Source organism: Meleagris gallopavo, chromosome 2 (genome assembly GCF_905368555.1).
Source record: "Meleagris gallopavo chromosome 2, MGAL_WU_HG_1.1, whole genome shotgun sequence".
NCBI lineage: Eukaryota > Metazoa > Chordata > Aves > Galliformes > Phasianidae > Meleagris > Meleagris gallopavo.
Genome location: NC_139405.1, coordinates 66531065 through 66544461, shown reverse-complemented (window position 1 = coordinate 66544461; position 13397 = coordinate 66531065). Strand labels below are relative to the sequence as shown.

The window sequence follows — 13397 nt, the reverse complement described above, 5'->3', positions numbered from 1 at the left end:
ATTGTCTATTTTTCCTCTTCTTAGGGGGTAGCTGATTTATAGATAGATCTTAAAATAAGTTATTGAAAAGTCCTACAATGGATCTTATGTTCCTTGCAGTAGCAAGAATAGTGGGCTTTCTTAGTTGTTAAAAGTTTTGAGGACTGTAATGTAAACTTGCACAACTTCCACTGAACTCATTTTAATTCTAAATATTATCGATGCTGAACTCTTCAGTTTAATGTGTTCTTGTCGCAGCATAAGACAAAGATTCATTTAAAAAATTCTATTAGTCAATATTTGACTTCCCAGATCTTTGTGCTTTAAGTCCATTTAAAAACAATTCACAAATAAAATGTTCTAAAATCATCTGAAGTCTTAGTTTTATTGACATTGTGCATTATACTTAGTCACATTTTGAAATTGTTCCTCTTTTTTTTTTTTTTTTTTTTTTCCAAATTTAAAATTGGAACAAACACCACTTTCCAAGACTATTGCAATTCCCTGTATTTCCTTATTGCAGGTAATGAAGAACATGGGGAAACAGGACTAAAAAATCAGTTAACTGCTTAAGCATTGCACTATTTTTATAGATCAGGTAGGCTTTTGTATTTGAAGTTGATTTGATCTGTGAAAGGCAACACCTGAATATCATGCTAAGTAATTATGTCTGATTGTAGGATTAATTTTTTTTTTCAGGTATGGGTCACAGCAAATTCAGTTAGGGTAGAGTATGTACAAAGCTAAGAAATATGCAGATTTTCTGTTGTAAGATTGTGTAGAAATTATTTACAGTTAATACTTGCATAAAGGTTAGAAAGGTTGATGAAGTGATATTTAGTTTTGCTTTACTATTCACTGCATGTCAGAATGTAATTATGACTGATTCATGAAACTGTCTTAGCAATGAACCATCTTTATTAAAATGCTGATCAAGACAAGAGCTGACAGTAATAAAGAATAGAACATTTTAGTGTTGTTGCTTCTGAATGATTGCTAATTACCCCAGAGGTCACATATAGTGCTTATGAGGATTCATTGACATTTTCTTTAAAGTCTACTGTTTCAGCAACATGTGAACAGGAAGACCAAAAACTGTATGCATACCCAAGAGTGCTTGGACCAAGTTTTTATCCATCACAAAATACCTGATGATTCTTTCACCTTCCCTCTCCCCACAAGCACATCTATAGTCTCATGAATCTGTGTAGGAGAAAGTTAGGCATGTTACAAACTCTGTTTTTAACAGGGCCAGTTTTAAGCATGAATAAAGTGAGCAGCTCTTTGAAGGTCCTGCATCCGTGCCATGCTTGCCTGCAACTGTTAGGGTGGTTTCCTAATGGAACTGAGGAAGCACAGCATGTATTCCTCATGCTTCTCTCAGCACAAGTCCCAGTCAGACCAGTTTCGTGTTCTGAAGCATGCTGGTGATTGCTGCTTGCTGATAAATTAGAGACTAGGCTAAAGGTAAAGCCTGCAGTATGCCTTGCAGGTCAGAAAACATGTTTTTAATGGCACGCTGCAACTGACTTGAGAGGATTCTTGTTCTACCAGAGTTGTGAAACACTTGGGAAAACACCCGCTGTAATGATATCCTTTGGATAAAGAAACCCTTTCTTGAAATCACTTAGGAAAAAAAAATAAGGTCAAATAAATTTCTAGTGGATAACTTGAGGCTAAGTGAGTCATTCTGGTGAGCTTCGTTTACCCAAGGAACTCTTTCTCTGTTGCAGGCCAAGGCATGGTGTATTTATGCATTGTGTATTCTGGGAGAATGTTTCTCTTCTTGGGTAGATGTACGTGTATGAGGAGAAACATTGCCAATGAACAGTCTCGTTGCTTTCTGATTTGATAGATGGAAGAAATACCAGAGTGGTTAGAAGTTACACTTCTCACTTAGCTGTGACCTGAGTGTGACAGGCTGAGGAAGCTCATCAGGTGTGGAAATTAGGGTAATCATCATCCCAAGATGAATCACTTCTGTCTCTGTCACTTCACACCTTCTCTGGGGTTCTCAGATAGGGTTTGTCTGTTCTTGTGGGCCAGCAGGACATAATGTATGCTTTTGTATTTTTTTTTTTTTTTTTTTTAATACCGTTAAAGTTTGGAGCAGAGAATGATGATTGAGTTGACCTACAGTGGTCTTGGATAAAATTAAGGAATAGCTGCTCATCAGCATTACCAAGGGTCATGAGCTGATCGCAATATTTGAGTTAACAGGAACATATTTTACTTAGTACAGGTCCATCCCGGACTCCAAGGCCATTGGCATTTCATGTATCTTATTGTGATACATGGGGAGCAAACATGGTGAGAAATTGCAGGTTATCCAACTCGTTTGGACCATCTTGAAATTTTCTGAAACTTTTGTTCCTCTACTTAAGAAACCACCACATCATGTATTTTAAGTAGTTCAAGCATTTTAATAGCTACCATTCAGGAATGCAGCTGCAGAGGAATATCAGAGGTGCTTACAAGAAGAAAAATATTTTAAGTCTATGGTTAATAACTTTCTACTCAGTCTTACTTTAACTATTTTATGTGAAGACTGTCATTTTAGGTGTTCTGACTTGAACTCAGCCTTAAGGCTTTGTTTCTTTTCCTTCTGGAATAGGAAGTTTTTCTACCACTTCACTGGAAATGAGTGCATGAGCAGGCTGTATTTTTGACTTACTAATTGCTTTTTCAGTATTGTAATTGTATTTGTTCTTTGTATACATAAATACATAAATGACTTCAAAATAAATTGTATGACTAATTAATTTTGTGCATTTAATTTGAATAGGGTAAATCAGACTAGAAATGTCTCAGTAGAATAGAAAATCTCTCGGAAACTGAAAGTGGTTCTACAGGAAAAGACCAGATGAGCTGTAGCTTCAATTTTACACGTTTTCATCAAAAGGGAAGTAAAAATGTTAGCCTAAGCAAGTGGAATTTGTAATTGTAAATCTCCATCTTAAAAAAATAATAAAATATATACATATACATATGTATATAAAACTATGTAAACTAATAGTTACAAGTGCAGCTTTGACAATTAAGTACTAACACTCTGAAGCCACTGGTTAGTTCTTTGACTGTTGATTAGAACTCCGTGGTGGTGATTAGTGACTGTGAGGATGCAATCACATCTGCAGGATTTAATCAGTTCGGTGGTGGAGAAGTTAGTCTGAAGACAGAGGGAGAAACTAGAACTTCTGCGTGTAATTCTGTTAGGTTTTTGGGTGGTTTTTTTTTCAAGCTATAGAAAAAAAATAAGGGTAAGAAGTAGAGGTGTGCCTTTTTTTTAATTAAGAGTTTGTGGAATTTGTGACTGATAATATTGTTTTTTTTTTTTCTGGTTCTGTAATAAGAGGAATATAATGTTGCTGACAGCTCTGAAGAAGTGAGAAAATGCATTGTGGCACTCAATGTGCATGACTTCTGTGGCATTTGGCATTTAATTCCATATTATGCAACCATGCATCCATTTTTTAAATTTTTGTAATTCTCATATTTTACATTTTTAGCCTGGAAATACATGTTTTAGTTTCTTTTATTTTCTTCTCTTACATGTTTAGATTGCATGCTGTCTTTTTTACCATTTAAAGCATTTACAAATATGAACATTTTGCCCCGTGTGCTCCTGTGAAGCAGATAAGTGAATGTTTACATGTATAGACACAAAGAGCCTGGGTGGCTACCGTTGCCTACAAAGGAAGCCCCAAAAGGAAAATCCTTCAGATCTCTGCTCTGTGCGTAGCTTCCTTGTGACCTTTTTGACTCTGGCTTTGAATGAAGGTGACCAAGTGCTGAGCCCCCCCCCCCCCCCCCTTTAGAACAATCTCAATCAGCACATTCTCAGCGTGGATGAGAAGTGCTGTTGTTACTGCCTGTTGGTGCAAGCAGTCCTCCCACAGCAGCCCTGAGTTCACTGATGCTGCTGTCAGACCCTTTCTCTCCTCACTGTGGAGTCTGAGCTGTTTGTGGAAATAGCAGTGCCCGCAACGGTGCTTGGTTGTGTGATGTTTTGTAGGCAGCCACTTCTTCCACCACATCGTTTAATGATTGCTTGTGTTATATTCATGCTTCTGTTTTGCTTTTGTTGTTATTGTTGTTGTTATTTTCCAGTAGTACCTACAGATCTGTGCTGTACATTCACAGGAGAAAGCTGTTCCTGCCTTCCAAGCTTACAATATAACAACAGCAATTGTGTTGGAAAGGACCGCTTTCTGGAAACACGTTGCTCCACAGATTATAACATTTTCTTTTAATGGCAGGGACCATCTATTTTATATATATTTATACAATGTCTAACACTAGTTGGGAGTGTACTTTGAAACATCCCAGTAAAAATAATTATTGGCAAACAGTTGCAGATATTTATTCACACGAACCCACAGAAGGGTGGCTGTTCTTGTTTAGAACATGGGTTGATGTACAGTGGTTACAGTACACTGCTGAACGGAGCAAAAAAAATTAAGATGATCCAAAGAGAAAGACAGTAAAACCCTGAATGTTTTCCATTTTTCAGAATTGCCAGTTAGCTGTCCCCTACAGCTAAAAACTTACAGAAAATGTTATGTATCAGAATTGTGTTTTTCCATCTTGTGTATGTTCTGTTAAGTTGACCTTGGCTTCCTAAGGAAGCAAAAAATCAATAGGACTGTAAGAACTGTATTTGATATATCTCTGAACTGGATGCTGCTCTTACTTTTCTGGATGAAAGGGACTATAGTCCATGATAGCTAACAGGTATTTTCCAAGTAAGCTATGTAATGTTACATGACTTTGGATTCTAATGTGGTGTGATCTAATGTGGTCTATGATTATACACTGTAAGGTTTATAGGAAAAAGTAGTATCTTTCCCTCAGGCAACTCTTCATAGCTGTAAAAGGGCCCTAAACCATAAATTAGCTTTTTGTAAACGAGTTGTTCTTCGCTGGTGTTGTTAATGATAGTGATTTATCCTGAATATTGATACCACTGATTATTTTGAAGGATAAGAAAAGAGAGGGAAGTTGGAAGCGATGCATCCACTTCATATCTATGTCAACAACATTTACATCTCCAGTTCTTATCTCCAAAACTCGTTCACTGCAATGTAATATCATGAGTCAGAACAGACTGTGATTGTGTTTAAGGAGCACAGAGTTTGGAAGCAGAATGCAAACAGACTGAAGTGTTTCCTCCCCAAGTGCTGATACGTATTTTTGCACGCCTCACTGACCTGTGTTGTTTTCCCCACAGTTGGTCTGTATTTGAGCATGCACTTTTCACAGCAATTATTAGCAGCCTAGCTGCTAGCACTGCTGTAAATATCAGCACGATGAATTTACACCAGCTATAGTGTTTCAGGTGCTTATTTTTTTTTCTTTCTGTAATACAAAAAAACATGCCATGCTCCTAAGTACGTCTAGTTCTCTGTTTGCTGTTCTCTCTGTCTTGCAACACAGCACCCTGCAAGAGTGGTATGGTTTGGCATCCTGTCTTGAGGGCCAAAGAGATGAGGCTGAATTCATGCTAAACTTGCCATCTGTTGTTTCCAAAGGGGAAAAAGAAAAAAAAAAAGAAAGAAAGGTGTTAAACAGTATTGCTAAATATCAGAGTATCTAAAATCTAAATAAACTCCAACATCTGCACATCCTCCATCTTGATAGCAGGATTTTATTCCCGCTAATGTGAAGAAGATAATACTTGAGCTAATCTACTACTTTGAAAAAATACAGCTGTAGGCAGAAAGATGCCCAGCGTCGCTGCTTATCAAGGAACAGCCAAGTGCACAGCTTTGCACTGAGACTTCAGCAACCTCCCTTCCAGCCCTGCCTGCCTGCCTGATGCTGAAGAAAACGCACACACCCTCCTTTCCTTCCGCATTTTATCACACGCCTCTGCAACTTTTTTCTTCTGCTCCATTACTCTTTTCCTTTGTAAGCTTTCACCAAGAGAAAGGGAATAGATTGTAATAATATTGTAGCACCAGTGCTATTGTGTTTGCAGTAGCCTTAGCCCGGCATAATGATTTGATTAGCATGGCTTTCTCACTTACCGCAATTAAAAATACATGCGTTTCCCCGGGATTCTGTGCTCTCAGAATCATTTCTTCATCACCTTTCTTTCTCTGTATATCTCTGCAGAGAAGCTGGAGGTTTAAAATAATTACAGAACCTTCAGTAATTGTCAGGGGCAAAAATGAGTGCCGTGAGTCGTCGCAGTCACTCTGGCAGATATTTGTATTCGCTAAGTCTTGTGCAACATGTTTTTTTCAAAAGGGCCATTGTCCCTTAAATCACTGAGGATAGTAATTCAGATATTTAAGGATGTTTTATTCTCGCTGCGAGATTTGACATTTCCAATTTTGATATCTGAAAAAGTTTGATAGAGAATATGAAATGCTAAGTGAAAATATTAAAGAGAAACTGGTAGTTCATAGTGCACTGACATTGCAGAATCAGTTACTGGGTTCCACCAACCCAAAGAACTCGAATAGGGCTGAGTTACCTACAAAAATAAATTAGATTGGTTTAATTAAATTGCTGATAGAGTTATATTTTCCAAAATATTAAAACTTTCCCTCCTTTTTTTTTACAGCTTCTTTTGCTTGGGGTTGGGTAACAGCTAGCAGTGGTATATGTTGGCAGCAATACTGATAGATAAACAGAGATATTTCCTTTACTAGAGGCTGTAAAATCTTAATCCCACTGGGGTTAGAGAGAACATTGCTCTCAACCTTAAGGTCATGGATAAATAATAATAATAATAAAGAACTGTTTAATACAGCAGGTATGAATGCTCAGGAACATCTGTATCATACTCAGAAGCTTAATTTTTTTCTTTTAAAGTTCCTTGTCTGAATGGATGGTACACTGTCAGAAAAGGTTTGGTTTTTGTAGCTTCATTCACTCCCCTTTATGCTTCGGTGCATTTTGTAGCAGGACTTTGTACGGCTTACATATATGATGTTTGACTTACAGCACTGTTAATCTTAGTCGAGGGAAAAAAAGCAACTATTTTTAGCTGGGTGAGTAGTAGTTTTAGTCATCTCTGTTGCTAGAAGTTGGTTGTGATCTGTTAAACATTTATGGCTCCTCATTTCCTATTTTTAAATTTATATTCTTGAATGTCAAAATAATTATTTCTAATCCCTACCATGTCCAAACAGAGCCCTATCAGAGTTATTAAGTAATGCCCACTTTGTTTATTGCTCTTCCAATCTGCGTAAATTTTCTAACTGATACATTTTTGAGAACAGTCACTTTTTTTTGTTTTGAATGTGTGTATAATTTTCAGCTTACTTCTTTCCTTCAGTAGTGATAAAGGAGACTTCAATTTTATGTCTTAAATCTGAGTTGTAGGTGATATTCATGCCGGTAGTTTGCCACAGCAGTGTGCCTTCTATCTAATACAGGCAGTAATAATCACAGCTTTATCTTGAGGAAAGCTTCTTTCTTTTTTCCCTCTCTGTAGAAATACTGCAGCACAGTCCAGCTTGATTCTGGAATAGACTACAGGAAACGAGTGCTTCCTGCTGCTGGAAAACTGTACTACCTGTAAGTTGATCTACAGTACGGTATTTGCCCTCTTTTTCCTTATTAGCCAATAATTTCCTAGTGAATGGGAGATGAAAAATGTGTAGTAGAATTAGCAGGGTGTGACTTTTCCTTTCTTTGCTTTCTGGTCCATTTTGTTCAGCAAACCGCCTTCCATTATGTCTCGATATTAACTTCATTAAACTACATTTTCAGTACCCACACTAGCATCGTTTATAATGTGTGACTGAATAAAAACTAATTAGATTTTTTGGGGAGGTGTGGTGTTTGGAGAACTGAAGTGACAGATGGTTAGAAAGTAATGAATATCCTCTTGTAAGAGATTGCACAATTCTCTTATAATAGAAGAACATCCTTATTGTATTTAAGTAATTAAGTATTTGTAGAAATCTAATGACAAGGATTCATTTAATGTTGGGTGTTTCCAATGACAAGGATTCATCTCGTGTTGGGTGTTTCCAGTGCTGTGGATTGGAAAAAAAAACAGCAAACTCATATTTTGACATTTTCTGTTTATTGTGACAAAATTTCTTCAGCGCTTCATTCTGTGTTTGCAAATAAATGTCTTTAAAGATCACATTCACAGTTGCAGCATTATCTGCCTACTAGAAATGTCCTTTTTTTTCTAAAAACTACTTGGGAACCTTTACATTGTAGGCATTTTTCTGTCTCTTATTTGCTCTTAAGTTACAGTATTATTCAATTGGTGACAACACGAGTAAGGCAGACAGTAGCTTAAAATAAGATTTTTAACCATGATATCTTTCAACTCGGTGTGTAATATTGATTTAAAATCATGTTTGCCTTAAGAAGGGTGCAGTATTTTCACCTCTGTCATGAATATTTGAAATCAAGCAAGCCCTCATTGTTTCACTATAAAATTAGAAGTTTTACTTTTTTGTCTGAAAGAAGATAAGCAGAATTGCAGCAGGTAAATTGTTCCTGGTAAATGTGGACGAAATGACAGATTTCTTCCTCGCCTTTATTTCAAACCTATGTTTGAATGTTTTCCTTCATTGCTTCCTTCATTCCAAGGTTGTTAGGGCCTGGCCCTACTGTTACTTGTTCACATGTATAAAAGAAACATACTCAGCTCTAGCTAATTCTGGAAGGAAATTACAACATCCTGTGTATGGAAAATGCAGCTTAAATGGAGGTTCTGCATCTGCAAAAAAGCTCAAGAAAAAGTCTCTTGTTCTGTATTCTTGTATGGCTCCATTTTTTATTTTTTATTTTTAAATTTTTTTAAGTTTTATATTGTCTTCTTGGAGGTGTTACTGGGAGTAGCCGCTGTTATCTCAGAGTTGGTCCCTGTGGCTCTTATTCTGGTCCCTACACAGCTGTCCTTGCTTCAAGCTGTGCTTAGTGTGCCTGGTGTACTCTGTGACCTTCTGTTCGATAGCTGTGGAAAGCCCTTACCGTGTTCTTTTCTTCACTGTCCATACTCTAAGTAAATGAAGACTGCACATGTGGTTTCCCATAGGTAACAGGCTATCTCAGAGGAGAAGGAACATGTGAATAAGGCCCAGGAGCAGTGCTCTTCTGTGCATTTCATGATGTTCTGCTGAGAAACTTAAAACCAAGTGAATGGCAGACATTGCTGATAAGTCTTTTCCATGTTCTGACATTTGAAGGATGTTGACTACCTCTAGAACTTAATAATTCATTTGGAAGTAGTGAAAAAATAGAAGTCCTGTAGCTGCCATTGCAGATAAGATGCTTAGCCTCATTGTCCACTCCTTCTCTGAGGGAATTGCATTTATTCTTCTATTCAGACTTGTTCATTGGAACTTTCAGAACTCACTTAGTGGGTTTTTTTGGTGTATTTTTTCTTAATTATTAGGTACTGTATAGTATTTTGCTTCAGATTTTTGAAATCCATTTAGTCTTTTCCCCCAAAGAAAATCTTTTTGTTCAACATATGTACGTTCCACTACTAAAGGTTATAATACCATCATCATAATTTTTTTTTTAACTCCTCACATTGCTTCATAATCTGTGTAGTCTTTTCTTCATTCCGAATAAGGGTTGCATCTAGGGGAGTTGCTTTAAGTTTCTTTTACTCATCTGAAAGCAATCAGTGTAACATAATTACATGATGACTGATCAGTGCAACTTCCTTGATCTCAGTCTCAGGTGTCTATTTTCAAAACAAACTTTCTTGGTAATTAGGTACAAATATCCTCCTTGTGTCATATTTGTGTGTTTCTCATAGTCTTTATATCACACTTTGTGATGGTACATGCATGCACAGGTGCATGTTCTCTGATACATAAGCGCTCTCCTCCCTGTTTTATGGTTTTGTTCTGGGTTTTTTCCTTTTCATTTGTCACCTTTTTTTAGAAATCTAATTCTTTTGGAACATATTTTATCTGACGTAACCTCTTACTTAGAAGAGTTTTAAAGAGGTTTCAAATAGAACTTGCAGAAGTCTTTTTCCCCCAGATTCTCTGTGTCTACAAGGTTTAGTATCACTAATTTTGAACTACTAAAGTAGTTATTTCAGTTTTGCTTTTAACATTTTTAAGATGCTTAAGGTTAAATGAAGAAGAAAATACTTGTGTGATTTGCTGATCGTCACTTGTTGCTTTACGGATGTCTGTGTGCAGCAACACAACTTCAGTGCATCTGCTATCTATAAAGGTAGACTTTTTGTGCCAAATATTGTACAAGCTTCAACAAAGCATTATATATTTTAGCACAGGTTTGTTGTGTGCTGTAGCCTTAATTTACTGTTCTCTGGTTTTGAACTCAGCTAGACATACTGTCTTATTTAAGGAAGATGGACACAAAGAGTTTGGCCTTGTAAACCATTATGGGGAAAAAAATTCTCTGATTGGACTGATATATCATTCTTGTGGTATCAGAAGTAGAACATAAACTTCAGCTGTGTGCACAGATATTGTACATTTTCCTTACTCGTGGTTGACCTTTTCCGAAACATTGTTCTATGGGTTAGCGGAAAAAATGAAGCAGATACAATTAGTAATGCTGGCATTATTAATCTCACTTTAATTTTACACGCTGCGTACATTTCATTCAATACAATCAGTTGACTTGATTTTTTTTTTTCTCCATAAAGCTGCTCTAATATTTAATTTCAAGAAGTCCCTTCAGACATTTCAAAGGATACTTCTTTAGGTGCTTGACTGCCTTGCCTTGTCTATTTGCTCTTATTTTGCATGCTAGATAGAGCCAGAAGCCTTTTTTCTCATTGTGTACACATAGTGTTAATGGATCTGCTCTGCCTGTATTGCCTCATTACTGGAAACGGCTCAAAACACAGAAGTCTTTCAGTGTATGCAAATAAGGCAGAATCATCTACCTGAGAGTTAATATTCTCTACTTTTAAGTGTATTCTAAATCTAATGTTTGTATTTAGAGCATAACATCCTGTTCTCTTTTCTATGGGCAAAAAGCTAAGCAGGCTCAGGCAGCTGTTTGATGTTGGCTTCAAGTGTTATTAATTTCATATTCTATTATTCTTTTCACTGTAGCACAAGTGAAGCTGATGTGGAGGCTGTCATGGATAAGTTGTTTGATGAGCTGGCTCAGAAACAAAATGATTGTACGTAAGTTAATTTCTCTTGAAAGAGAATACATTTAGAACACAATGCCCAATCTCCACTGACCAATTAATAAGTTCCATTGCTGTATATGGGTTGATGCCACACTCAAGTGGCAGTCATTGTATCAGCATTTTGTCTAATTTATGTGTTGAATCATGTGCTATTATTCATCAAGCTATGCATTTCCTATCTGTAAGAGATGAATTTTATAGTAATTATCCAGAGAAGATTGAGTCTTTGTTCATGTTCCCATAGTAACTAGACCAAGGATTCTAAAAGTGCAAGGCAGAGAGCTGAGGCTGAATAAAGCGTGTGGAACCATTGCAGACTTCACATTTGAAGAGCTATGTGACAGAGTGAGTACCCAGTCAAATCTAGATCAGTTAACGCTCAGACTTCTCACAGTTTAAAAAAACACCGTACAAACTTACTATTTTTCCAAGTCTTAAGGAATTAAAAGCTTTTTTAACCCATAGAAAGGTTTTGAATTTAAAAGGGAAAAAAAACCAAAAAACTAACAAAACTTCCCAAAAGAACAGTAATCATTTTCTTTTTAATGATATGGTAAATTCACTTTTAATTACATTGTCTTCGAAAATCCTACTGCAGTCTGTGCCTGGCCTAGGATCATTGTTGGAATATTAGGAGACAAAACATAATCATATATAAAAAGCATCCAAATACTGTTTTTAAAATTTGGGTTATAAGTTGATAGTTGAGCAAAAGACTAGTAATCCTGCTGCTATCAGATTAATGCTTTGCTGCTGTTCTAATCTGTTGTTACATTCCTTAGTTGTGACTCGCTGTACAAGGCCTATTTAGTGCCAGGCGTTCTTAAAAACTTGCTATTTTTCTTTAAATACTGCCAAATTCTGTTAGGTGTGTTTTGTAATTGTATATGGGTGCAATTACTGAAATGCTGTCTGTGTATGACCTCACAGGGTGTGAAGACAGTCCCCCAGGAATCTTACACCTGAAGTAACTGTGATGTGATCACGACCCTTAGCTGGGCTGATAGCACCTTTATTCTTTTTTTCCCAGTATGTTCATCAATCCTTTGATTGTAGCATTGTTTTCACTTCCTTGTAGGCATTTTTTTCACTTCCTTGTAGCTACTGAGGTGATAACCGGTGAAAGTGCTTTTCAGATAATTACATTGCAGACTGTAGGTTTTGGACTTTACGGGTTTTCAGTTTCAAACAAAAACAGTTTTTGTTTTTGTCAAGTAAGACAGGAATTTTGGTATAGTTTATATTACCTGAACATTACTGGCTTCTTCTAAGAGGAGGTGACTGAACCTTTAATAACGATGTGGAAAAAGAAAAAGGTTTTTCAAGAAAAACTTAATTCTAGATGAAGCAGGGTAAAATATGTATTTCACTAAAGAGTAGTAAAATAACTTTCAATCTGTTAATAATTTGAGAATATGTTATAAATAGCCTGCAAATGCATTTCAGATAATTAGCGCTGGAAAACTGGGCTGAGATCTTTGACAGGGTTTTTATTTAAAGTGAATATTCTGCAAGTGAAATTCCAGAGCGCTAAAGAGGGCTACTGTGTGCCAGTGGTAACAGACAAACAGGCAAAAAACATGAGTAGGACCTGTGTAACTTCAGTCTATCAGTCAGCTTTTAATCCAGAAATGGGCTTGGAAAAGTTGGTTCTGGTTTCATAGTGTAGATAATTAAAGAATGGAAATGAAATGAATTTCAGTCTCCCTGACTTTGCAGAGAAGGCTGACTTTTCTACATGGTGTTCTTACTAAGAAATTGGCATTATCTGTTAAATGGATTGAAAAGTTAGTTAACTAATGTATAAAAATATTTCTTGCAGATGGGTTGTTACCAAATGGAATGCTAGAGTACTGAGGCCTGATTTCTCCTGGGTTGGTGGCATAGAAAGGAGGGTGGAAAGACTGTTTTAGCTTTGGAAACAGCGCTGCGAGGTTGATGGCAGAACGTTAGCTGTGGTTTTGACATCAGAATTTTTGAGAAGATACCGAAAATTCTGAAGAGGCTGTTGAAAAAAGCACAAATTATTGAAACTGGAGAATTTGTGCCCTCGCATGACAGATTTACAGTTCGTTTTGTTCAGTTTGTCAAAAAGAAGACTGGAAGATAGTTTTGTAACGCACAGCTGTCTTAGTTGGAAAAAATAGAGGTATTAATGGGCTCCTAAATCTAGCAGAAGAAACGTGATGAGAGCCAGAGAATGCAGAGAGATTCAGATTAGAGGGGAAAAAAAAAAAAAAAAAGCAGTAGCATACTTCCCCCAAGTACTGAAGGAAATGGCAGAGCCTACTTGTGCTATGTTTTGTGT

At 36.6% G+C, this 13397-nt stretch overlaps 1 protein-coding gene across 6 annotated transcripts in view; it reads left to right on the top strand.

Annotated features, from left to right (window-relative positions):
• Positions 1-13397, top strand: part of AFG1L (AFG1 like ATPase) — a 63379-nt gene that overhangs the window by 35888 nt on the left and 14094 nt on the right. For 5 of the 6 annotated variants that reach the window (XM_010707533.4, XM_085217539.1, XM_085217541.1 and 2 more), the window contains 3 exons: positions 7427-7509; positions 11007-11077; positions 11334-11434. The exons of the other annotated variant lie outside the window; for it this stretch is intronic. In XM_010707533.4, coding sequence (XP_010705835.2) covers positions 7427-7509; positions 11007-11077; positions 11334-11434 — 255 coding nt within the window. The remainder of the gene's footprint in view (positions 1-7426; positions 7510-11006; positions 11078-11333; positions 11435-13397) is intronic. 6 annotated transcript variants of the gene reach the window in all.